This window comes from Myripristis murdjan, chromosome 14, assembly GCF_902150065.1.
Source record: "Myripristis murdjan chromosome 14, fMyrMur1.1, whole genome shotgun sequence".
NCBI classification, from domain to species: Eukaryota; Metazoa; Chordata; class Actinopteri; order Holocentriformes; family Holocentridae; genus Myripristis; species Myripristis murdjan.
In genome coordinates, this window is record NC_043993.1 from 12688414 (window position 1) to 12714741 (window position 26328).

Here is a 26328-nt window from a genome sequence, read left to right on the forward strand (position 1 = left end):
AAAAACAACAACAACAACAACAACAACAACAACACAAGATCTGCAAAATGGCTCAGTCCAAGAAAAAATGTCACCAGTATTCTGTAGAATACCTCAATTATGGGTTCATACCATACGTGGGAAGGGTGGTGCTGAAGGTGCTGCAGCACCCCCTGCTGAGGAGGGGTGGAATAAATGCCAATTAATTTTACCACAACAAATGTACTATTTGAACATTTATTTTACATTTTAAAGAGCATACGATGAAGTGCTCAAACAAATATATATGAAAAAAAAAATATATTTAAAATGTTTAGATAATTAATTTCCCGTTTTGGAGGGAAACGTCATTACGCCAGGTCAAAGTGCAGGGTCAGGGCGGGAATAGCTAGCTAAACTTGGATGTAGCCTAGCAGCAGCAAAACCAATGGCACAGAAAAGAATATTGGATTTTTTCATTTCCAAAAGCCCAAAAGCACCTAAAATAACAAACCAACAAGAGGATGGAGTGTCCAGTTGCTGTGCGTGTGTACCTGCTACACCCACTGAATCATCAGCCACCATATTGAGCTCTGATGCTGCCAGAGCACCTCAAGAGCTGGAGCTCCTAACCTCCCTACCGCAAGAGATCGCAACCAAGGCCATTTCTGCATCACCCACTGCTGGATTTGAAGAGCCATGTCAGCCAAACTCTTTTTTTTTATCGTGCAGGAGTCGCTCTCGTCACTCACTCTCCAATCAGCTGCCTGCAAGGCGTTTACGTCACATTTTCGGCTTGACTCAGCTCGACTCAGCTCGCTTGGAACCCCGGCTGAGTAGGTCCTAAAATGGGACCTGCTACCAGGTACTACCGCCTAATGGAAAAGCTCTCAAACCGAGTAGAGTCGAGCCGAGTAGGTACTAGTGGAAAAGGGCCATAAGTGTCGGATTTAAACTGTGTGTTTTGCTTTGTTTTCTGCAAAGCAAGAGAGAAGGGCTTCCGTCACCTTGAAGGAAAGCTGAGTCCCTTCACGAGTGGAGGATTTTCTAACTGGCGCAAGGCGACCACAAAGTTTGCCCAGCATGAGCTGTCTGATATGCATCTTGAATCAGTGAGAATGCTGTCATCTCTCAGCCACAAAACAATAACCGCCTTGCTTTCTGAACAGGCTGAGAAAGATCAGAAAATCGCCAGAACGGCTTTAGAGCTGCTTTTTCGATCCATTACGTTTCTTGGACGAGAGGGACTGCCATCGGGATGAAGTTTTATGGCAGCCAATGATGCAGCGGACTTTTGATTTGCCCAGTGTACATGAATGGATTCTAAGAAGAAACAACTGGATGTGCGACACAATACAAAATGAAATATTACAGATCTTGGCACATGCAGTTCAGAGAGAAACTGTGTGTGATGCGAGCGAGCGCATATTTTTTGGACTAACAGCTGATGGTACCACCGATGTGAGTGCATCCGAGCTGTTTTCCTGCAGCCTACAGTATGTGGACAAAAACATGTCAGTCGCAAATGTTTTCCTTGGGTTCTACAGTGCACCAGACACCATGGCAGAGACGCTTTTTTCCTGCATAAAAGACATTTTTATGCGTTTGACCCTGCCCATGGATTGCCTTCAAGGATTTTTTTTTGATGGCTCAAGCAACATGTCTGGCCGTTTTGCGGGTGTCCAGGCAAAACTGAAGGCGCAATGCCCCACTGTGCTCTATGTTCATTGCAGCAATCATGCGCTGGATTTGATTTTGAAAGAGGCTACAAAAGAAGTACACCTAGTCGCGGACACGTTAAATTTTGTGCAGAGCTTGTCTGTCGCAATAGGGGAATCGTCAAAGCACAAGGCACTGTTCTTGTCACTTTTTGGAGCCGACGATATTGTCTGCAACTTGCTGTCATTATGCCCAACAAGATGGGCCATGCACGCAAAGGCAATCAAACATACTTGCTCATCTTACGCAGTGCTTTTGGAGACACTTAAAGTGCTGCAACAAGACAAAACCATGAGGAGCGATACACGAGCTAAGTTGTCTGGTCTTTACAAGCAAGCGCTGAAGGCCAGGACCTACTTTGGTCTGGTGAGTTGTGAAGCTCTGTTTGAGCCATGTGAAGCTGTGGCCAAGATGCTCCAACACAAAAAAGCCAGTGCAGGAGGCACTCTGGAGTGCGTAGCTGACCGACAACGCATGCATGCTCTCAGAGAGGACGCATATATACAAGACCTTGTCAAAACAGCGAATGTATGCGCAGCACAGAACAATTTGCAAATGCCCGACCCGCAATGACACTGTGTCACGGAGCATAAATGAGATGGGGGCTGATTCTGAGAAGCAGCTGTGTGCGATCCTCCAGGACACTCCGTTCAGTCTGCAGCTGGATGAGACAACCACGTCCGACAATAATGCTCTGCTGATGGCGTATGTCCACTATAAAGCCCTTAACACTCAGGTATTGTGGATTCACCTCTCTGCTAAAGGAGCAGGTCCCACATGTCCTCACAGTCCACTGTGTCATAGACCACCATAGCCTTGTGGCCAAAGCAATGAGCCCTCCTCTCCATGACTCCATTAATGTTGCAATCAAGTCAATAAATAAAATAAAAAGTCATGCTGAACATGAACAGGCTGTTCCGACAGCTGTGTCAAGCAAATCAGGAGGAGTTTGAGCGTCTTCTCCTCCACACCGATGTCAGCTGGCTCTCCAAAGGAACCTGTCTTGCTTGTTTTTGTGACCTGTTTGACAGCATGGTGGAGTTCCTTGAGGAGGCTGACGCAGCTCTCACAGAAAAGGTGTCTGCCAGCCGCTGTGACATCATGTACCTCGCAGACTTTTTTGACAAGATGAATGAGGTTACACTGAAACTTCAGGGAAATGGCGTGACCAGTGGCGGTTCTGCCTATGTTGCCGCCCTAGGTGGCAACATAGTTGCCCTAGTTGCCTCTGCCCAGCAAATAAGTGCTGGGCAGAGGCAAGGCAATTGTTACAGGGGCAATTGTATTTGTTGTGACATTTCACAACAAATACAATAGACCACATTTGGTGTGGCCAGGCTAAAGGAGTCTGACATTGGCGCACTACGCCCGCTGTGCGGGTTGGAGAGGACCTTCCTCGTCCTTAGGCTGTCCCAGTGCTCTTCCGAGGCCGCCCCACTCAGAGAAAAGGTGGCCCTAACCAGAATATCCCTGAGACTAGGGTTTTTTCTGAGGGCCGAAATGACCTTGTATTGTGCTAACATGGGTAATTAGGTCTGGGCTTGCTCAAAGCTGCCCTTGATGAGTATATGGAATCTGTTGTACTTGTGTGAGAAGGTGGTTACGAGTGGGAGGAGCCTCGGCGAAGCACTGGGAGGGACCTCGGGGTCGGGAGGCCTCGATTCGTTCGCCCACCGGCGCGCCACTTGGGAGGCCAATGTGTCCCTGGCCACGTCCGGCGATGGGCGAGCAGGAGCGAGGGCTGCCAGCGTGTCCGCCTTCACCCTCCTGAGGAACCCTCTAGGACAATTCCGATGCCTCAGGTTGTGAAACAGGATGGAGGTTGCCTCCTCAACATCCTCTGAATGTGTACAAATGCGATGAAAACGTAGAATTTGGGATTTGACAATGCCACAGAAGGTGTGTGTTGGATGATACCTAGCCTTGTGCAGCAGCGCGTGTGTATCTGTATGTTTAAAAAATTCCTTGGCTGTCAGCTGTTTCAGGAAGCCATCGACAGGTGTAAGGGTAATGGTGGTGTCAAAAAAGTGTGTGGGTCCCTGCGTGCCCTGCACTGACCTGTCCTGCATCTGTGGGGATTGGTTGTGTTGCAACTCCCTGTGGACCTGCGCCCACACCACCTCCCGGTTCGCCTTGGGAGATGGTTGGCGGCCCGGTGGCAGAACAGGTGGGGACCCACAGGGCGGCGCTCCTGTCTGACCTGGGATATGTGGGCCTGTGTGAGATGCTGAGTGCTACTCTTTGCACTTTGGTAAGGGCGTCCTGAACCAATCTCGTTGTAACTTCGCTACAATGACAATAAAGCTATTTGATTTGATTTGGAAACAGGAGGAGGGAAGGAGGAGCAGCAGGGGAGGAAAGGGAGGGGGAGGAGGAAAAAGAAGAGGAGGCTGCAACCGAATCATTTGTGGTTAAGTGTGGGGGAGGAGGAGGAGGAGAGGCAGCCCCCTGCCCTTGTTGCTGCGCCTTAGCTCCTTAGCAGGTGCCGGCGCCCCTGCTTTTCAGAAAGCAGGGGCGCCGGCACCTGCATAGATAATAGAAAACTGCTTCGCGTGACGTGATAAAATGCCGCCCTGGGCGGCTGCCTGCTTCGCCCATGTCAAAAACCGCTATTGGGCGTGACCCTGGTGCAGTTATTCAAAGCCTCATCTCCAGACTCACCCTGTACAGACAAAACATAGGCAGATGGGAGTTTGTTCAGTTCTCGCAGCTGACCAAGGTGATTTATTTTTCAGAACCAATGTGAATACATTGCCTTTTAGGCCACTATAGGAAAATCATTTCAGTTTTATATCATTATTATTATTATTGGTTATATTCACTGCGGGTGTCTGACTCTGAAGTGCTTACCGACGAGCGCCTCCTTCTTTACACCAACAATTTGAAAAAGGTGCAGGAGGATATGAAAATCTTCTTCTCCGACCTCCTGGACCTGGATGTTCCACTCTGGGTGATGCAGCCCTTTTGGGCCGACGCGGCAGAGGCTGAGCCTGCCATCGAGGAGCAACTTATTGATGTCAAAAGTGACGAGGAGGCAGAGGCAACATTCCGCATCCAGGGAGTGCACCACCAGGATGACCTGAGACCAGTCGCTCATCACCATGGTGGCAACCTGTAGCCCACCCCCAATAATCACACCTGTGACACTGAGCAGGAGCAGGCAGGAGGAAGATGATACAGGGTTCTCCATGGTAACTCGAACCTGACATGACCGGCCTAGCCCTGCAAATGCTCACCTGCCTACAGTGTCCTCAAATTACTTTCTGAGGTGTGTGTGTTATTTGTATGGACCTATGCGTTATATAATATAGCATGTGGAATATGTGTTACATTTCAATACTACAATTACACTGTAGTGTGTGATCTTACAAGGCTGGATCACTGTGTTCAGAGTGTTTTCATTAATGTGCCGATGTTAAAATGTAAAGTCCTTGCTTTCAAACAATAGGCAAGTGTGAGCACAGATTAGATTTACTTAGTCAATCCTCCACAGGTGCACAATCTGAGTTTATAGCTTTAAAGACACAGAAGAAACCATCACTCTGGAATATCTTGTAAATCTCTTTAATTAATCCATAGGGGCGACAGGTAGAATTCCTTGCTTTGAAATTGTAAAAATGTTTTAAATAAGTTGGGTATTTGATCGATGTTTATACGAATGCGGATGGTTTCATGATTACAAATAAAAGAAAAGAAAAACCTCTTGTGATGGTGTTGATTATGATGTTCATACTGTTGCAGCCAGTCCACACTGTTAGATGAATATTTTGTCATCATAATTTAATTAAATATTATTCATATGTTTGGAGTAATTTGGAGGCACAGGAATAGTGAAGAATACATTGTAAAAAGTTAGACCAAATTGTGTTGCTAATCATTTTTATTGTAGAAAAATGAAACATTGCATCATCACAGAAAAGCATGTATTTTTGCAAACTCATTGTTTATTATTACTTTGAAATGGGTTCACAAGTTTATTAATAATTTGTTCCCGAGCATGGTAATGTAAGGGCACTCAGTTTTGTTTAGTAAACATGTATCAAACACTTTCTAACTGTCCTATAACAAGGAAATTTGTCCTAGTTCACATTTTATCATGATCAAAATGATGAGGTCACACTGGCGTGAGATTGACTAGTATATTTTTTCTGATAGCTAATAATATCCTCCCATAGACAAAATATAATGTACTGTTTATTTATTTATATACCTGGGGAGGCTTCAGCCCAAGAGGTAGCACATTGCAGGAATGAGTCATTTATTAAATCACTTACATCATTCTGTGTCTGTATATATATTATTATTTTTTGCCTCCAATATAATTAAGGGTAACTTCTAACCATGTGACAGAGGCCTAGTGCAACATTACAGAGTGATTATGGTAATAGATCACTAGGAGAGATTTGTGTCCCCTTTTCCTCAGTTTTTGTTTGACTTTTTGCTCATTGTAAATGATTTATGGAGGGAGGTGAGAGGAGGAGGTGGACCAGTAGGAGAGCAGAGACTGTCTAAAAAAAAAAAAAGAGGACTGTTACAGATATCAGTCTACTTATCAGACTATTTTCCTTCACTTCCCTCCACTGGCACATGAAACAACAAAACAGGACATTGTAAAATATGGGGGTCAGAGGTAAATGAGGCAGTCACAGCAAAAAGTTCCCAGGGAATATTTTTTACTTATAATAGAGGCTTCAGTGCTGTATTTGCCAATGGCAGTCTTTATATGGGACTGTTTGTTCTGTGCGCTCCCACTCCTGTTGTGTTTCCTGCTCTCTCTGGCTCTCCGCTGGCCCAGGGTTCACTGTGGGCTCAGGCTGGCTGTGAGGGCCACAGGCTGGAGAGTGTGGGTCACTATCTGCTGGGTGCTGGAGCTTCCTCTGCACACCAGTGACAGAACATGGACCAGGCAGGAAGGATCACCACAGATAGATAGACCAAGCCTGGCTTGCAAACCCACTGCACTGGCCCAGTACTTGTTCCAGAACTGCGGCTCTCTGGTGTTGCCAAGACTGGCCGCCTGGCCCAGAGGAGACCCCCACCTCCAGACTCTGTCCGGCCTACTGTGGGGGAACCATGGAAACAAAGTGCAGTTCAACCGGGACCATCTCCTACTGAGAGACGGAGGGATTGTGGCTCTGGACTGGGCTGTGGGGACGAGAGCAAGCGAGGTGGTCGGGAGAGAGAGGGGGGAAGGGAGGAGGGAGCATCAGTCGGGGGGAAAGGCACTGGGGTGCTACACCTCCAGTCCTCCTGTCCTGCTCCTCATCCCTCAGTTCTGGGGAGGGGTGACCCCCCACCTAAAGGGGCTGTGCCACCTGGCCCTGCGCCACGGATTCTACGCAGTGGTGTTTCACCCACGAAGCACAGCAGGGTGTCCGCTGACCACACCCCGACTCACAGAGTTTGGAGACCCAGCTGATCTTGAGCAGGTACAGCAATAAATAAATAAATAAATAACATACTGTACAGTACATTTTGTATTTGGTGTACACAAAGCTGCTATTTTTTTAAATAATGAAATGTAAAATGACACTGAATAAATGGCCTTGCCAGATTTTACTGCCTGCTAGTACACCACTGACATTTATGCAATACGCTTATACAGTAGCTGCAGGTTTGGTGGATGTTTTGATTTCAGTTACAGGATTATATGGTCTTCTATGGCCTTTTAAAGTCTTCATCATCCGTTCGTGTTCATTAAATTTTCTCAAGCCCAGCAGATAGTCCGGCATCCATTAGCAGAAAACAAACAGGTAGTATCCCCACACATTCACATAGACACACACAAAATTGCTGTATTTCCCCAATTTATTATGTCCATGTTAAATGGGACTGGTCAGCTCTTTTCTGAAGATTTAAGTTTGTTTGCTACTTGTGTACATTCAGGTACTGGATGTTGGAAATATGACTTTGGTTAAGCTCCACAAATGAATACTGAGCAAGCGCATCCATCTACTGATTCAGGCTCAAAAATGATATGCCATAGAGCTAAAAGCAAGACTCTTACTCAACAATAACATCTTATACCTTTCATTGTCAGGCAATGGCCTATGTGCGCAGCCGCCACCCATCCTCTGCACTGGTGGCAGTGAGCGAGGGTTCGGGCTCGGGTCTTCTGCTCTCCTACTTGGGTGAGAGTGGCTCCAGCTCTTACCTGACAGCAGCTGCAGCCATCTCACCTGTACTGCAGGGCCAGGCCTGGTTTGAAACAGCCATGCCTCCCATTTACCGCTGGGGGGCGCTTTTTCACAGGAAACTGCAGCTCACAAGGTGAGAGTAATTGAGAATAAAGCTGTGATGATGGTGAGGCAAAGCAAGATCATAATTAACCCTTTGAAGTCTGATTTCCCTTAAATTTCCCCTTAAGTCACTACAAAGTTAGAATTTTTTCACAGTGTACAATAATGCCACATATTCTGTATTTGCTGATTGCAATGTGTCACTGAAGCAGCATCGCACTTACACTGAGGGAAATATTCAAACCCAAGATGCCGTTGTTTTATGGCTGCTCATTTTATACAAATGTATCTGTTATTCAGCAGAATATATTTAGTATCTTTGGAAATCTTGGCATCTCCACTAGAATTTAATATACACTTCTGTGGGTTTGTAAAGTTTGGCCACAGTATACCTTTGTTAAGATGAACCCAATGACTTGACTGTCAGGGCTAAAGAGGATTTATTACATACATATGGACAGCATTTTAAGATATTGATTTTCTCCCCTGCTCCCCTCTCAGATATGCAAGTTCCTTCAAAGAGGTTCTGGACGTGGATTGGGCCTTGAGCCGGTCCTCCCTCAGAGATTTTGAAGAGGCTCTTTTCTGCTCCAGAACCCAGCCTCAGGAGAAAGACCCGGGCCCTACAACAGGCTCCTACAACTTTTCGGGGGCCAAACCTGGGATGAACTCAGCCTCCTATTCACCGAGACCATCAGTAACCTGGATGCTGGGGGAGAGGGCGCACCCTGCGAAGGACTGGGACAGCTACTGGGAGAGGAATGAACCTCTGAGAGATGCAGATGAGGTGGCTGTCCCGGTGCTGTGTATATGCAGCCGGGATGACCCTCTTCTGCCTCCGGCTTCCACCATGCCCCTCCCCCTTTTCCACAGCAATCCTTACTTCCTACTGGTGATGACGGACACAGGGGGGCACTGTGGGTTCACTCTGGATGGGACAGAGAACGGGGATATTAGAAATGAGGAGGGGGAGGATGAGGGTAACTGGAGTCATATAGCAGTCCTGGAGTACTTCAGGGTGGTGGCTGACTTCCTCAAAGGAGAGAGGGAAGGAGTAAGATGGGACAGTGCAAGAGGAGAATACGGTCAAGGGGTGCAGAGAAGCAGGACAAGCACTATGTCACACCCCCGCAGGAGGAGAGCCACCATGATGAGGAGACCACGGACGCAGACACAGGAACAGGTGTATGTGGAGGCAGAGGATGAACAGTTCACCTGGAGGAGGTCCTACACACGCTGAGGATGAAGACAATTTTTTTCCTTATTTTCAAGTGACATCTGGACAGTGGTTTTCACAGGGATAGGATAGGGATAGGATCCAGCAAAATGAGAATTTCTGTTAGATGTGGGTGCATGAGTGTGACAAAATTCCACAAATCCATAATAAAGCTTCAAATCCCCACATCAAAATGTTTGTTCTTCCTGCAGAATTTAGCTTTTTGTTGATGGATGACTCATGTCGAGTTCAGTCTCCAAAGCCAGGGGCAGAATGGTGAAATGGACACATGACCTTCTTCATTAAATCATTTGTTTGCCCTGTTTAAAATGTCAAGTATTATTCGAATTTGCCCTGAGAAAGATGTCACCATATTTCATGCAAGACAACTGCCAGTTGCTTAAAAACAAAATATCCCATGTGAAGTATTTACTTAGAGGAGTTGCGTAAAACACACACAAGCCATCTACCTGTTACAGTCAATATGTGACTTGTTGGTTGAACTTTACACAGAGCAGTGGGGCATCAACTACTGGATACCAGTTGGTTATAACCATCCAAACCTTCATGAAAAACAACAGGACAAAATCAAACACTTATGTACAGCACACACAATTTTTTTTTTTAAGTTTTAACCTTGCCATGTCTCTATCACACACAAAACACCAAGGACAAAGAAATATTAAAATTACTTTATTACAGATGATTCTTTATCCAGTAGCCCTCTTCCAACAAAAAATAGTAATTACAAACAAAATATTACATTTATCCCCTAAACTTAGTTTCTGAATTTCTTTTATACATTTTAAATCACTTTGTGTTCTATAAGGAATAGCTTTTATCTTCAGTAATCTGACATTCAGCTTTTTGCACAATCTATACAATTTAATACAGTTTAATACAGGTCTCTGGACCAGGGAGAATAAAACAGCAAGATCCACCAATGACAGGAAAGATAAACTGAATACTGATAAACAGACTGTACAGAGACGTAACCCCACCCACTATCAGCCAATGGCAGCAATCTCTCACGGCGGTAAGGGTTATCACAGTAGACTCTCAATCTGGTCAATCACTTGTGCAATCAGAGTAACAACTGATCCAGTTCTGTGTGACCAAGGTCTAAAGCTAGACTCTGCCTCCAAACATAGTAAACACAAGATAAGCCAAACTGCCACTCATCTGGCCCTCTACAGATAGCAACTGGAAAATAAAATGACCCTTTCCAGAATAAAAAGGAAAATATAACACTACAGAAATGGGGTGGGGTGGGGTGGGGACAAAAACTATAAAAAGGTTTGGGACCGAGCAATGGAATACTGGCTGAAGAGTAAAGTTGGACCACCTCATTTTAGGAAAAGACTTTTCCTCTCTTTCTCAAAGCCAACAAAAACAAGAATTTAAGAGGAAGAGTTCTGAATGTAGAGTTATGAGATAAAAAAAAACAACAACAACAACAACTCAGTTGCTACGAGAAAATGCAAAGTGTTAAGTGGAACAGAAGAGGGCACATTTTTCACATATGAGAGAAATTAAAAAAAAAAAAAAAAAATGCAAAAAGAATTCAGTGGCCCTCAACAAAATCTATCAGTAACCCTCTCTAGAAATCATACAATGGCTATATTTTCACTGTCTCGTGTGCAACAGTTTTGAAGCTAATTTTGGATTGAGGAGTACCCCAAATATCTAATGTGCATTCAGACATTTCAGAAACTTATGCTGTTTTTTGGTGAGGAGAGTTTAGTACTTTAAGGATAATTCATGTGCTTTCAATGTCATTATCACTTTTGCACAGATTGGATCTCTTATAATGGTCCAATGCTAAATCATAAGCTAAAAATACTTGAAATAGTTACATTTCAAATTATGTGCAAACTTATCCTCATTTGGAACAAAATAAAATGTTGCTATTCATTCAAGATTATCTGACCTGGACTTGAGTTGCTATCTTTTACAACAGGATACCTGAAATATTTCATAAGTCACAGTTGCAAGTATGACAGTGAAAACTCAGCCCCTGTAAATCTAAGGGGTTCATTTGAATACCGCTGTGTCACCGCATCAGTGTTCAAATCACAAGCAGTTAATCTGTCTTTGATTTGTCAATTTATTAGATTTCCAAGTTGTTGTTTTTTTCAAATTCTAAATATACAATATTAACAGTTTCCTGTACATTCCACCGTTGCTCCTGTAATGCATAATCTCTACATCTCTCCATAAAACCTCCACTTTTATCTCTTTGTTTTACTATAGTCTTTTTTTATTATTATTATTTATAGATTTATAGATTTATTTATCGTATTTTTTGTTTCCTTTTCTTTCACCTGGTTAAAGAGGTCTTCCCAGGAGGTTGGGGTGGGGTCAACACCACATCGGGTGCAGGAGGGGAGGAGGCGGAGGGGAGCGGGATGATGGGGTCGCCAGGGGTGAGACAGAGCGGGGTGTCAGATTGGGGAAGGTTGCAGGGGCATGGCAGGGGAGATCACAGCATCACCACCCAGCAAGACTTTCAGCAGTCAGACACCACCCACAGTCTAGTGAAGCTAATCTCTGTGTTTCTTGCGCTCAGTGTTCACTCACTCGAATTCTTTCCCCTAAAAGAACTACTTGTCCTTTAAATGTGATCATACACAGGGCAGCTTTTCGCCAACTGCCAAGATTTTGACACCCATGTGTCACTTTGTTGCCTGCTGCTGGGTGTATTATTCATTTACAGCACACTGGCCTAACAACTGTCGAGTGTATAGCTATTTTTTTTTTTTTTCAAAAACTCCTCGTTTATACACATATATGTCCCATTTTCACTCCTCCATTTTAACAACACTTTGACAAAATGTGTCTTGGTACATGCATTCATCAGCCAAGTGTAGAAAGGGACAGTACTGAGGGAATACAATAAAAATTGAGAAATGTTCAAAGTGTGTGTGTGTGTGTGTGTGTGTGTGTGTGTGTGTGTGTGTGTGTGTTTATGTGTGTGTCAGATTAGCTTTTAGTGTGGGTGTTGGCCTGTGCCAAAGTGCAATTCATTCTCAAGTCACGGCACCTTCTGGTGGAGCGTTTCTACTTGACTATGCTCTTGAGGTAAGCTAACAGGCGTGATAATGTTTGTCAGAGAAAGTTTTCTACTGCATAGCTTTCACCAACCCAAAACAGTGCCAAATCAGGGTTCAGGATCAGGGTTTACTGCAAACAGGTGAAGACAAGAATGTTAGGTTTAAAACCGTTCAAGTACAGGTTAAGTGTGGAAAACCTGTGCCTCTTGTGAGGGCTGTGAACTAGTAAGGCTACATCATCCCTCAGACTGGCCTTCCACTGGGAATGGGCTCGTGTTAATGAAGTGCAGGGGCTTGTGGAAAACCAAGAATCAACCACTAAGGCCGAGCGTACGCAAAGCCACTCCGACAAAACATACACTTCATTGGTCACATAGTTATGACACCTTAACTTCCATGGATACTTCTGGCACCGACTCTGAAACCATATGTCGGCGTAAACAATCACAAGCCTCGCTTTTGGCATCTTTGCAGCCACACACGTTACATTCTGTACACGCTACTCCAAAGTTAGACAACTATGTAACAACATGAAATCCCAGGAATATTTAGGTCTTCATTCCAAAGACTACACCCGCTGATTTCTCCAGTTAGTATTCCCTCTCTGGTTGAAGGTGAGTCATCAAGATCACCGGGTGCAGTCTTTGGCTGCAAACAAAAACGCACATACTCTTGGCTCCCCATGGCACACAGCTGTGCATCCCTGCACTAATAAACCCAGAGGTACTCGTCTAGAGTACTCACTTACAACAATCTTTACATGTTCTCTTTCTTTTATTTTCCTCCGAAAACTATATGACAGTTACTGTTACGAAAACAAGCCTTCTCTAGACTCAAACCCCTACCTTAACCATTCCTTTCTCAACGCCTTCGACTGCACATTGACAGTTAGCTCATTTTGTCTCTCCTAAAACTCTAAAATCTGAAGCTTAAGTGAGTGGTTTATGGATATTACTTGCTGGGCTTTTGATATCTGTTTTCATAATTGGCACTAGAACTAATCTTCAAATACTGAATTACAACTTGTGCCAGGAATACAACCTTTTCCCATAATGCTCTAACACCACAATTACTGATGGCAAATCAGGTTTACCCCAATAAAATTTTGTAAGATTGCATACTGCATTAAAAACATAATAAACTGCATGTGGTGTCAGACAATATGGATACACTAGTCTGAGTCTATGGCAACGGTGACTAGTATGGCAAATAAAAACATAAAATAGCACTACAGGCTACATTAAAAAGATGTGACACTATTGCACTATGGCCTTTTGGCTCTTAGCCGTGATGGTTTAGCCTTAAGGCTTTTGGGTTTCCACAGTCCCCTGCTAGCAGTCATGATGGTAGAGGAACTGGGCTGAGGAACGCCCAGAACCAGTATGAGCGCTGTGCATTGTGTTGTGATGTCCTGTGGGAGATAAGTGTGTGTAAAGCATGTGGGGTCCATGCATGATGTGTGTGTACAGTGTTATCATGGTGCAGAAGAATTAAATGTAAGACAAATAATTGTATTTTCTTTATATATATGTGTGTGTGTGTGTGTGTGTGTGTGTGTGTGTGTTCTAGGTGTAAGACAGGTGGGATCCATTGGAGATCTGAGAGGTGATGCTGGCGCTCCTGCTCATGCCCTGTTCACTCCTCCCCCCTGATGACGTCCTCCTCATAGCCTGCGGGCTGTTCCTCACCCCTCCCGTGCCACCCCCACTCCCCCTCTGACTCCCCCCTCCAGGGTGATGGAGGCTCCAGGGCGGTGGGCCCCCGGCCAGCATGGGGTGACCCCAGGGTTGCTGAGAGCTGGAGCCCCCCTGGTGGTGGTGACTGTGGTGGCCGCTTCCTCCGCCTCCTCCAGGCCAGTGACCTCCCCCATGAGCCCCCTGGCCTCCACCACCAGCACCTCCCCCCCAGCCTCCCTGTGAGTCGGGCGCCAGGTTAGTGAGGACCATGTTGCTGAAGCCAAGCCTCATTGACTCAGAGTCAAAGGCCTCGATCTCTCTGGCCTGGCGCTCCAGCAGCGAGCGGATTCGCTCCAGACGCTCATTCTGCAGGGCGACCATCTCCTCCTCAATCTGGGGAAATAAACAGAGGTGACAAATGAAGAGTTCTGTTTAAAAAAAATCTAACATTTATAACACAAGTGACCTCTACTCATACAAAAATGATTGACTGCACACAAAAAATGTTGGCCTGCTTTTAAAGTTCCCATAGTGTGGCACTCTTACTTTCTTAATTATATTGACTGATAGTGTAATAAAGTACAAACATATGTAAATAATAACGCTTGTTTTCAATGTGGCCCCCAGTGGAAGACAAAACAGGGCCAAAATAGTAAATAAACAATACATAAAACATACAATACGACAATAAAATGTTTAACATTAACTATAAAACAAAAGTACATTGGTTGTTTTAACTGTATGTGTGTGTGAATGTGCATATGCGCCGTTTATGTAATCCAGTGTGCACATGTATACGCATGAAACTGTTCCCTGTCTAATTTCTGGCAGAGATGGGCCGTGACTCGACCACTAAAAACATATTTAGATGATGCTACAATTATTTTCAGGGGAAGGCTATTCTGCTATTAACTCGATCCCCTGTGCAAGAGCCTCCACTTCTTCTGGTGCTACAGTCCTGTTGGGAGTGCACCATCCAAGCTTGGCTGCACAGTTAAGCTGGAACAGTCCTGTTCATGACACTAAAAATAAGGTTTACCTTGAGCTATTCGACTCGCTTCTCAACCACAAGCATGTTGACCTTCCTAAACGTGGCATTTGGCATCTAGCAAATAATGTTGTGTTGCATTACCAGGAAGAACCGGACAGTCTGTGTGCTGAAGGGTGTAATCAATATGACACTGTATCAATGCAGACGCAAGCAGCTTTTTGGTTTTGATGTCAAACTCCCTAGTCTTGCGGTACAGAAACTTTAATTTTCTAGCGCTCTTCGAGAGAACCTTTTCAGCGATTAGATCCCCTGAGAGAGACTGGTCCAGTGTCACTCCTAGGTAAGTCAGACAAGATCTGGACTCAATTGGTTTCCTGTTACAACAGAATGTAAACCAATAGGATATCAAGTTAGGGAGAAAAACTGTTTTACTTGATAAGATGGGTGGAGTGGTGGGATAAGTCAGAAATTTGTCTGAAGCATGTACTTATTGTGACTTTTATCTGCGCCTATTGGTGCAGCACGTATCATTAAATACTTTTCCAGGAAGGAAAGTAATGGGAGTTCATTTCATTTGGGACTATAAAGGATAATTAATTGTTATATTCTTGGTTGAAGAAGAAGAAGAAGAAAAAAAAAAACACTTTCAGACTGGACCCTCAATATTCTTGGGATAGGTCTTAATATTCAGGTGATACATTTGGATAGCCAGCGTTCTGGACAGAATTTCAAAGAAAATTGTATGTATCAAAACCATACAACCAGTTTGTGCCTCCTTATTACAAACCAGACTGATAAATTACCATCAAATGTTCTGAAAAAGATTGGTAAAAACATACTGATTTTAAACTGAAGTCTACTTGAATGCCAAAAAAATGCTGATGACAAACAGGCCCTAGATAATAACACGATGCTAAAAGCAAACAGAGCCTCTCTTACTTTCTGCTCCAACAGAGCCCTCCGCAGCGACACCCTCTGCTCTAGCTCCCTCCTTTCTTTATCGTGTTGGGCGTCTGTTTGCATCTTGATCTTGCTCTGGTAGGCGTTGAGCAGCTCCAGCTCCTGCTGCAGCTGCATCCTCAGAACCTGGCACTCGCCCTCCTGAGCCTCGTCCAGCCGCAGCTGAGGCATGGCAGGCAAAAGACACAAAGAGAGACAGAAAGACAGATACAGAGACACACACATAGGCAGAGAGACAGAGAGAGACAGTCATTCTTTGTGAGCTGCATGGGATTGATGAAATGAGGGTATGTGATGCTATGGGAGAGGTTTAGAGTGTCCTTTGTGATGCAGCGGTTGTTTTACAGTTTAGTTTGTGCCTCATTATGAGAATGAGGGGCTGATAATGTTTACTCTAATTTTACTTCACTAGCAGGATTTTCAGATTTACACACCGATGACACAATTACATGCAAAATTCCAGTTTCTACTATAAAAGTGCATTACTGGTGAATTAAGGCTTTAAAAGAGCTACAGTGTCGATATCTGACAAGGAACCATGTATTTTAACTGTCAAAATGGATCCTTGCAAACCAAATGTGAAATATACTCACCAAAGAAAAGAGGTTTGTTAGGAAACTAACATAGGAAAATATTTCTAAATTTCTTCCCGAAAGGCTTGGACAGTCTGGTTTCATAACCCATATAACAGCCTTTTTAAACAGGAGGGAAAGGTTTCTGTGTATTCAAGCATCTTGCAGGGTTCCTGCACATATTTCACCTCAAATTCGGTACTTCTCTAGACCGATGATTCCAAATTTTGAAAAATTCTGTAAAATTTTGCAATTCTGTAAATTACACATTTTAGAAAACTGTATATAGAAACAACAGTCTTCTTCCATACATTTCCATTATTCTGTGTAACACAGGATTCACACATTCACTCTGTCACCAAATTCACTGACTTCCCCAGACTTGTTTGGTGAAATTAAAGAACAAAAACATGTATATGTTTGGAGGTAAGACATGACAACTGTCAATGTTTCACAGAAGCCTCATATTGCACGTATGACCCTGTTATGTCAAGAGTGTTTTTCCTCAGGATGTGAAGTGTTGATGCTAAGACAGAGTGGTCAAGATACACTATATGGACAAAAGTATTAGACCACCTACCCCTTGCACCTACAGGAGCTTTTATGACAAGCCATTCTACATCCGCAGGCATTAATATGGCGTTGGTCCCCCGTTTGCAGCTGTAACAGCACCCACTCTTCTGGGAAGGCTTTCTACAAGATTTTGGAGTGTGTCTGTGGGAACTTTTGCTCATTCATCCACAAGAGAATTTGTGAGGCATTGTGCTTGGTGATGTAAGGCTTGCATGCAGCTGGTTGGCCATGGAAAACCATGCCATGAAGCTCCCAGCACACAGTTTTTCTGCTGATGTTAATGCCAGAGGAGGTTTGGAGTTTTGCAGTTACTGAGTCAGTAGAGTGTTGGTGACTTTTATGTACTACACTATATTACCAAAAGTATTTGCTCACCTGCCTTTACTCATACTATGAACTGAAGTGCCATCCCATTCCTAACCCATAGAGTTCAATATGATGTCGGTCCACCTTTTGCAGCTATTACAGCTTCAACTCTTCTGGGAAGACTGTCCACAAGGTTGAGGAGAGTGTTTATAGGAATTTTTGACCATTCTTCCAAAAGCGCATTTGTGAGGTCACACACTGATGTTGGTCGAGAAGGCCTGGCTCTCAGTCTCCGCTCTAATTCATCCCAAAGGTGTTCTATTGGGTTCAGGTCAGGACTCTGTGCAGGCCAGTCAAGTTCATCCACACCAGACTCTGTCATCCATGTCTTTATGGACCTTGCTTTGTGCACTGGTGCACAGTCATGTTGGAAGAGGAAGGGGCCCGCTCCAAACTGTTCCCACAAGGTTGGGAGCATGGAATTGTCCAAAATGTTTTGGTATCCTGAAGCATTCAAAGTTCCTTTCACTGGAACTAAGGGGCCAAGCCCAGCTCCTGAAAAACAACCCCACACCATAATTCCTCCTCCATCAAATTTCACAGTCGGCACAATGCAGTCTGAAATGTACCGTTCTCCTGGCAACCTCCAAACCCAGACTCGTCCATCAGATTGCCAGATGGAAAAGCGTGATTCATCACTCCAGAGAACGCGTCTCCACTGCTCTAGAGGCCAGTGGCGGCGTGCTTTACACCATTGCATCCGACGCTTTGCATTGCACTTGGTGATGTGTGGCTTGGCTGCAGCTGCTCGGCCATGGAAACCCATTCCATGAAGCTCTCTGCGTACTGTACTTGGGCTAATTTGAAGGTCACATGAAGTTTGTAGCTCTGTAGCAATTGACTGTGCAGAAAGTCGGCGACCTCTTTGCACTATGCGCTTCAGCATCCACTGACCCCTCTCCGTCACTTTACGTGGCCTACCACTTTGTGGCTGAGTTGCTGTTGTTCCCAAACGCTTCCATTTTGTTATAATAGAGCTGACAGTTGACTGTGGAATATTTAGGAGCGAGGAAATTTCACAATTTGTTGCACAGGTGGCATCCTATGACAGTTCCACGCTGGAATTCACTGAGCTCCTGAGAGCGGCCCATTCTTTCACAAATGTCTTGTTTCACAGTCTGCATGCCTGAGTGCTTGATTTTATACACCTGTGGCCAGGCCAAGTGATTAGGACACCTGATTCTGATCATTTGAATGGGTGAGCGAATACTTTTGGTAATATAGTGTATGTGCCTCAGCGCTCAGCGACCCTGCTCTGCAACTTTAAGTTGCAGAGCGGGCTGAGTTGGCTGAGTTGGTGTGGTTCCTAAACACCAAAAGTAGTTTCAAGCCTATCTATTTGCCTCATTTGGTCTATTTGCCTCATTTGTCTCACATTCTCAAAGCCCAAGGGAACCCTAATAATAACTATCATCAGATATGTTAAATGACAGAATAAACAACTACATAGCTAGACCAAAAAAATTTGCATATTTATGTTCTACACATTTCCAGACTTTCCAAACCTCTTCAGCTACTCACAGCCTGCGTGGAGAGCATTTCATTGATGGAGTGGTCGTACTGCTCAGCCAGGATGGCCAATTTCCTGGTCTGTTCCTCCTTCAGCCTCTTGAGCACGGCCTTGTGGTCGGACTTGGGCGTGGTCTCCAGCAGGTGGTTCCTCAGGGCCTTGTACTGCCTTGTCTGGGTCTTACATGTGTCCTGGAACTGCTTCTTAATCTGAAGCTCCTTAGACTGGGACAGAGGAGAGAGCAATGAGGACATCAAATGAGGTTAAGTGCTACATTCCCTCGAGTGCCTGTGTGTGTGTATATAAGCTTATGTGTACATGGGTGTACCTTGTGTGTGCCTAAGAATATTGTTAATAATGATAATGTGATGCTTATTTGTTCCCTGTTGGGACATTCTCTTTTTATTCGCTCCTGTCCAGTGACAGGAGTGCAGGGTTAGCTACAGATCTAAGAGCATCTATGGAAATTGTGGGGATTCAATGTCTTGCTAAAAAACCTTCAAGCAGAGCAAAAGCTTGCAACCATGGAAGCTTTAACCCTGGTCCTTTGGTTGGAGGCTGTCTCCTTTCTTATTTAGGACTGACACTTCCTGGTTAAGTTAGTCTTTCAAAATGTGAAATGATCACTGTGATACCAATATCCTAAAGACCCAAATCATCACAGTGATTTGAGCTGGAGGAGGAAGCAGCCGTGTCACGGATTCTGGAGCAAACTTTGTCATTTGTCTTTTCCAGTTTGCAGACTGCCTGCCAACACCTGTTCCACAAATTGGTGAAGTCATTATGCATTAAATTCCTTGCAAAAGAGTAGTTCATTCCCAGTGAAACAATTATCTCTTGATTCACAAAACGTCTTTATTTAACTGGCACTGTTGTCGTGGAAAGCTGGTGCTGTGCACTAGAGTTCTCATATTCTGCCCGAACCCAACCCGACCCGACCCGACCCGACATTTTCGGGTCGGGTCGGGCCTAAAATTTACGTGAATTGGGCGGGTCGGGTCGGGCTTCGGGTTCTGTGGGGGATTTTTTTTTTTTTTTTAAATAAAAAAAATAGAATTATGTGTTCTGTTATTGATTATGACGTTTCATTTTTATGTGACTGGTGGAGAGAGTGAGAGACTGGATTGGATTTAGAGGCTAAACTTTCAGTGACAGACAGACAACCAGCTGTGCGAGCGCAGCGCAAACAAGTGAGAGAGAGTTGCAGCAGTATCCCACTGTGCTGGCAGACTCGGCAGAAGGGACGGTTTTTGCTATGGGCAGTGCAACTGGGGGCGCACGGGAAAAAAAAAAATCTCCAGTTTTCTAGACTACCGTATTGACCCGCACATGCCACGGCACCATCAGTCGGCATCAGGCGGGCCGGCCGCGGCACCGTCCGATACCGCGCCCACCCGTCAGGTCTGCCCGATCTGACAGTTGAGCTGCCTGATGCTGGCCGGTGCCGCGGCCGGCCCGCCTGATACCGACTGATGGTGCCCCGGTGCTGCGGCCGACCGGCTCTGCTAAATAAGGGCGAATCTGGCGATTTTTTTTTTTCAGGCTTTATCGGGCTGTCGGGCCTAAAGTTCGGCTAATTAGTCGGGTCGGGCCTCGGGCTGGCCCAGTCGTGTCCGGGTCGGGTCTTAATTTTCAGGCCCGATGAGAACTCTATTGTGCACCATGTCGCAGGGAGTATATCATTAAGACCGTCTTCACCAGTGTCTTCCTGTGTTGCAACTGTGACCCCATTGGAGGTCTGCAGATGCCTTTAGGCTTTGTTAGAAGTTATTATTTTAATAAGCCATACAATGAGCAATTAGTGTTTTCTAAAAATAGGCTTATCTTTGGTGTATCACAACAATGTTAACAGACGCCATAAAAAAACAGTTGGTCAGCGCATAGATGTACAGAATTTATCTAAATCAGTCTGTATTGTCGACAAGGAATCATATTATGTTCTCTGTCACAACAAAATAATGCAGTCAAAAATGAAAGTGAGACTCTGATTTGTACAATTTGCTCCAAACTAGCAGGTGCTGGTAACGGTGTTTTGAACAGCAATGGTATCAGAGATGTGCAGAACTGCCCAATGCTCAGAGAGATGACATGAGTGCAGTGCTACTACAGGCAATATTGTTGTTTTCCATCAGTATCCACTGGACAGACTGTTGTCAGTGTAAGTAAGGACAATTAATCAATTCATGACCTGTGACAGGCCAGGATTTACTGAAAATGTATTCTCGGGCTGTGGGAAACGCTGGAACAGTATGGGGAACCGACAGTACATGCACAGCCACACACAGCATAATACTTGTTGGGAACGGATGTCAGTTGATGAAGGAAATTCTTGCTTGGGAATGGGCCTATTCACCATGCTGCTCCCACCCCCACCCCCACCCCCACCCACCCCAAATCCTCCCCTAAGTCTAAGTGTCTATGTACCTTGAGGCTCTTGGGCTGCTGCCGGACCTCCATGACATGTTTGCGCCTCAGCTCCCTCTCCCTCCTCTTGTTGTATTCCAGCTGGTTGGTGAGCTCTGTCTGGTGCTGGGTGCGGATGAGCTCTGCCCGCGCCTTCTGGATTGTCCCCAGGTGCCGAAACTCCAGCTCCTGCATTGACTCGTGGTGTCTCAGCAGCATGGCATGCTCCAGGTCCTTCTGTGTCTGCCGCTTGTTCAGCTCCTGACAGGAGAGAGGGGAAACACAGAGTAAATTGGGTCATTAAAATAAGTGGGGGTAGGGAAATGAAGAAGGGGAATGATGCGTGTGTGTGTGTGTGTGCATGTGTGTGTAGGTACCTCTCTGGCCAGGTCCTGCTCTACGTTGTGTCTGGCAATAAGGATCCTGCGTTTGAAGCGTCGGCACTCCAGCTCAAGGTACTGCCTCTGTCTTCTCAGCAGGTTGGCCTCTTCTTCCGCCTGGAAAATAACACCATCTCAGATTACAATACTGGATGCCTCCTGTTTGGTCAGTATTAAAATCGATACACTTTCCAAATTTAGCGGTTCAAAAATGTATTGACATATGTTGATGGTGCAGCATTGGCTATTTCTTATATTCTGAACATAGTTATGGCAAGCCAAATTCCCAAGTATATAAACATTGTGTGGTAAATATATATCACACCATTAATAATTTAACATAATATTAAAGCCACGCTCCTGGATTTTGGTTATAAGGAAGAACAGTACCCCCAGAATCGAAACTTTCCACCAAAATGAAGTACTGCAACTGGAAATGAGGTAGGACAGAGCAAAGACAAAGCCAATAAGGACACTTGTTCTTTAGTTCAAAACCAAAAAAAAAAAAAAAAAAAAAAAAAAGGATTTGTACTCATTTATTCATTAATTTTCCAAACCACTTATCCTAATCATACAAACTTTACACAGAAACCAGCCAAGAATTAAACCCCGGGTCCGGGTTTTTGTGTTGTTTTCGTCAAGCGTAGGGGCCATCTCCAGTTTTCTTTCTTAAGTTCAACATCTAACCAATTTGTGACACCTTCTCCTTGACCTGTTTCATTTAACAGTATCTAATGTTCTACATCACAGTATTGTGCTAATACATAGACACTGATGATAACAAAATTTATCAGCCCTCAATCGGCATAAATACTGACCTGGAAGTGCTGGATGTTTTCTTTCTGCTTAGACAGCCACTCCTGCTTTTCTTTCTTGGGGGTTGACTGATTTTCACTCAGTTCCTGTAACACACGTGTACATGTTGTTTTAGAAAACAACCATAACAGAATGTAATAGGATCAAGCAGTAAATCAAGGTGCAGATATTAACAGTGGTATATGGACATGGAAATCTGTCATCATTTTGGCATAATATGCTGCAAAAAAAAAAAAAAAAAAAATCATCTCTGGTAGATAAAAATTTGTATGTGATTCAAATATACTGTGAGTACCTCTTTCAGCTGTTCCTTGCGCAGTTTGTACTCGCGTTTCTGTGACTCCAGGAAGCTACTGAGCTCCTTCTTCTGCTGTACCTGGATGTGCTGCTGGAACTTCTTCTCATCGTTGGCAAATGTCTTCAGCTAAATCAAACACAGGAATCCGGTCAGAAAAAAAAGTTTCAACACATTTAGATCAGACGAATAGGTAAATGTTTTTGTATGACTGGCGACACTAGACCAAGCTGTCGTATGGTGCCTGTTTAGAATTTTGTGATTACTGTGAACCCTCCAACTGATTTTATTTGGATAAAGCCAGATGAAAACAAACAAACAAAAAAACAAACAAACAAAAAAAAACCAATACCAACACCTACCAATCACCAATGGATGTTTCTTATATTTTTTATTAAACTTTGTCTATCAGGTGACAGCTATGCTCCAAAAATAGTTAGGAAGTGACTTTTCCCTAAATCTATACACTGAGCAACAGCCCATCACACAGACTGTATGCTATATCAGTGTTTTTTTATCTATGTATTTGAGTATAAGTTTCTTTTTGCATTTTCTTTTATCTGTGTGGGTACATACGTCTTTATCCATGGCCGCCTGGTGTTTTTTAAGTAGCTTCTCAATCTCTTGGGTAAAGGTGTTTCTCTGGCTCTCCAGCTCTTTGTCCAGCCTCAGCCGGTGCTCGTCCATCTCGCCTTTCAGCTTGTTCTCCAGAGCCATCAGGTGCTTCTGGTGCTGCCGTCTCATGCGTTTGTATCCTGACATTTGCTCCCGCAGCTCTGAGTCCTGCTCATGCTCCTGCATCTCACGGGTCACCTGCAGGGTGCCAGCCCAAAAAACTATTAGCACATGCATTCATTTATTTATTTTTATTTATATTTATTCTAAATCAGAAGAAGATTATTTGGTAAGTACAATAAATATACAGGAATGTGACTTCATGTACACCAGCTGCAGTTCATAAATAATCCACGAATGCACCAGAAATCGTGTATAAAGTATGATTTTCCACAATCAATAACTGTAAAATACTGGTATACCAACACTGCTGAAACAGTTCATTACATTTAGAACATCCAATGGAATTTAAAATAGTCAATAAAGTGCCACTATTCGAAATATAAGTACAGGACACCTCATCCAGAAGGATGAGATGGTGGGTGAGTGACATGGAGGAGGAGAAAACAAACATGTTCTTACAAGTGACGCTGTGCGTATGGTGGCAAAGTGCTCTCTGTTGCGGTAGTGCTTCCTCGGGGCCTGAGCTGGGGCTGCCTGGGGCTCAGATGGCTGTCCGCTGGCTTCTTGGTCCCCTGCATAACTCTCCTCTTCTTCCTAAAGGCACATGGAAGCAGCGTGGTCAGGAGAATGTGAAAAAACAACACACATACATTCAGACATGTAAATACATGGAAGTCCACAGGTGCGCATGTTGAGAGAGTGAGAAAGAGCAGAAATAGTCAAAGAGAATGTAAGAAAAACCATGAACACATAAGTGCGACCAAAACAACAGACACTTCACTACATCTAGAATGAAGATGGTTGATAAAAAACAAAGACAGTGAACTCCGGAGGCTACTCCTGACACACCTACATCACAGCAATCATCAGGCTAATAAAATGCAGAGCAGACAGTGCAGGGCAGATATTTTGTACTCACAACATCTTAGGGCAATATGAACAACGTTTTACAAAAACTGAAAGTGTTGAGTATAATGAGTGAAAGTCATGATGGTGTGATAAATAGTAGGGTTGTCCCGATCCGATCATGTGATCGGAAATCGGGGCGTGACTGCAGACTCGATCGGGACTCGGACATTATGTCCCGATCAGGTATCGGATAAATAATATATATACATGTATATTTATTGTTATTATTTTTACTCACATTTACAATATATGGGCTATTAGTGATTAAAAATAAATGAGAATAAAATAGTATTTATTAACTACCAACATTTACAGGCCGTGTCTGTGTCTGTGACAGACGCCACTGAACAGCGCATGCGCGGAGCACGGCAGCACGCAGCAGTTTGTTTTGAAGCTGAGGCACGTGATATGCTGCTACTATGTCTGCTGTGTGGAAATATTTGAAAGAGAACGACAAGAACAATAGTCAGTTTGTTTCATAATGTTTTATCAGGGCTCTCAAGTCTCACGCACTGGGCGTGAGACACACGCATTTCAACCTGTTCACACGCTCACGCTACACCTTGTATTTCTCACGCAGAGAAATTACCAGGATAACGCCCACCAAGTTGCCCCGCTATTTTTTTTTTTTTTTATAACAGTGGTAGGGCCCTATAATTTCCCCGATCACAGAATCACGGATGGAATCGCGGAATTAGCAAATAAAACGGAAACCAAGTCCAAAAGGCAAAGAAAATTTCCATACTACAGCAGTGCACTGACATGGATTGTGTAACAAAGCGAAGAGTTGCCACTCTGGCCTATTTTCACTGGCTAACAGCAGCACACTGGCTTAGCTTGTCTATTCAGAGAAGCGGTATCACTTTGGCTTATTTTTCAATCTATGTTATCACATGCATACTACTGCTCATTCATTAGTAGCTAAATTGTTAGGTCTGTTTGATAAGTAATTTACATTGTTAAAACAATAATTTAACATATTGTTATTGTAAAAAGTACTCTATCAACCCTCAGGTGAAATAATTACTGATGCATCCTCTTGTCATTTTTGTTCAATCATTAATAACATATCATTTTCACATTAACACGTGAATTTACAACAACAGGTCTGCTGCTGCAAATGACAAATGTGCCGGATGGATCAAACAGTGTCGTTAGGCAGATGTCGCCAAGCTTTTACAATTAAGCCAATACAATCTTTGTTTTTATCCATCATCTTTAACTATACATTTTAATAGCAAAGATCATCTGCTCAATACAAACTAAAGTGTTCATTTAAATGGCAGTTACACATAGCATCTATGTAATGCATCTCCATGGTTGAGTTCACCCACCGGCTTGACATGTATGACGGAGCTGTTGGACATGACTGTGTGGTCTCCCTCCATCAGGTCCAGCTCACTGCGGCTGTCCTGGGCCGCTTCGTTCAGGCTGTTGACAGAGCTGCTCTGGGAGCTGGCACTGATGGACATGCTGGGGATGGACTGGTTACTACCCACGCTGTTCACTGTGCCTGTCCGACCACCGCCTGGCTCCAGCTCCTGCAGACACAGTGGGGAGACAGAGACAGCAAGAGAGAGCACAGAGAGAGAAGAGAGGAGGGCACGAGAGACACAAAGAGACACAGAGAAACAGACAGACAGACATGCACAGACATACAAGCACACACACTTGGTTATTTACACTAAGATGTGCAAGGCCATGGATGTAGCTAACATGTATTTCTGTGCTTAAGGCTAGACAAAAAGATTAATACACTCAAATCTTAAGTATGTCAATATATTGCCCACCAATACTCTGGCAATACAGGGTGTCCATAAAGTCTCTTTACAGTTTAACAAATTTATTACAAAAGCAAATGAATAGACGAATCTGTGGAAAGTATTACAAAATGAGGAGTACATACTGAAGTTTTTTTTTTTGCCTCATTTAATACACCTCTATATGGGCACCA

The 26328-nt window shown here is 44.1% G+C and overlaps 2 protein-coding genes across 6 annotated transcripts in view; one reads left to right on the top strand and one right to left on the bottom strand.

Annotated features, from left to right (window-relative positions):
• Positions 1 to 6386: 6386 nt before the first annotated feature.
• LOC115371977 (protein ABHD15) lies at positions 6387 to 9156 on the top strand. Its single transcript, XM_030069651.1, has 3 exons — positions 6387 to 7106; positions 7718 to 7947; positions 8418 to 9156. Exons 1-3 carry the CDS (start codon positions 6387 to 6389, stop codon positions 9154 to 9156), a joined length of 1689 nt encoding a protein of 562 aa, XP_029925511.1.
• Positions 9157 to 9809: 653 nt separating this feature from the next.
• taok1b (TAO kinase 1b) overlaps positions 9810 to 26328 on the bottom strand; it is a 38444-nt gene continuing 21925 nt past the window's right edge. For 4 of the 5 annotated variants that reach the window (XM_030069646.1, XM_030069650.1, XM_030069647.1 and 1 more), the window contains exons 12-21: positions 25709 to 25915; positions 23925 to 24059; positions 23304 to 23540; positions 22728 to 22856; positions 22435 to 22518; positions 21614 to 21733; positions 21258 to 21497; positions 18845 to 19057; positions 15792 to 15974; positions 9810 to 14254 (exon numbers count right to left, since the gene is read on the bottom strand). In XM_030069646.1, coding sequence (XP_029925506.1) covers positions 13751 to 14254; positions 15792 to 15974; positions 18845 to 19057; positions 21258 to 21497; positions 21614 to 21733; positions 22435 to 22518; positions 22728 to 22856; positions 23304 to 23540; positions 23925 to 24059; positions 25709 to 25915 — 2052 coding nt within the window. In that variant the 3' untranslated portion in view covers positions 9810 to 13750. The remainder of the gene's footprint in view (positions 14255 to 15791; positions 15975 to 18844; positions 19058 to 21257; positions 21498 to 21613; positions 21734 to 22434; positions 22519 to 22727; positions 22857 to 23303; positions 23541 to 23924; positions 24060 to 25708; positions 25916 to 26328) is intronic. The other variant, XM_030069649.1, reaches the window with a different exon arrangement.

What these genes read in the sequence shown, in the direction of transcription:
- LOC115371977 (XM_030069651.1), top strand. Translation starts at nt 6,387, where the DNA reads ATGGCAGTCTTTATATGGGACTGTTTGTTCTGTGCGCTCCCACTCCTG. An exon ending in ACCCAGCTGATCTTGAGCAG is followed by an intron (nt 7,107 to 7,717) that starts GTACAGCAATAA and finishes TTTCATTGTCAG; the next exon opens with GCAATGGCCTATGTGCGCAG. An exon ending in AGGAAACTGCAGCTCACAAG is followed by an intron (nt 7,948 to 8,417) that starts GTGAGAGTAATT and finishes CTCCCCTCTCAG; the next exon opens with ATATGCAAGTTCCTTCAAAG.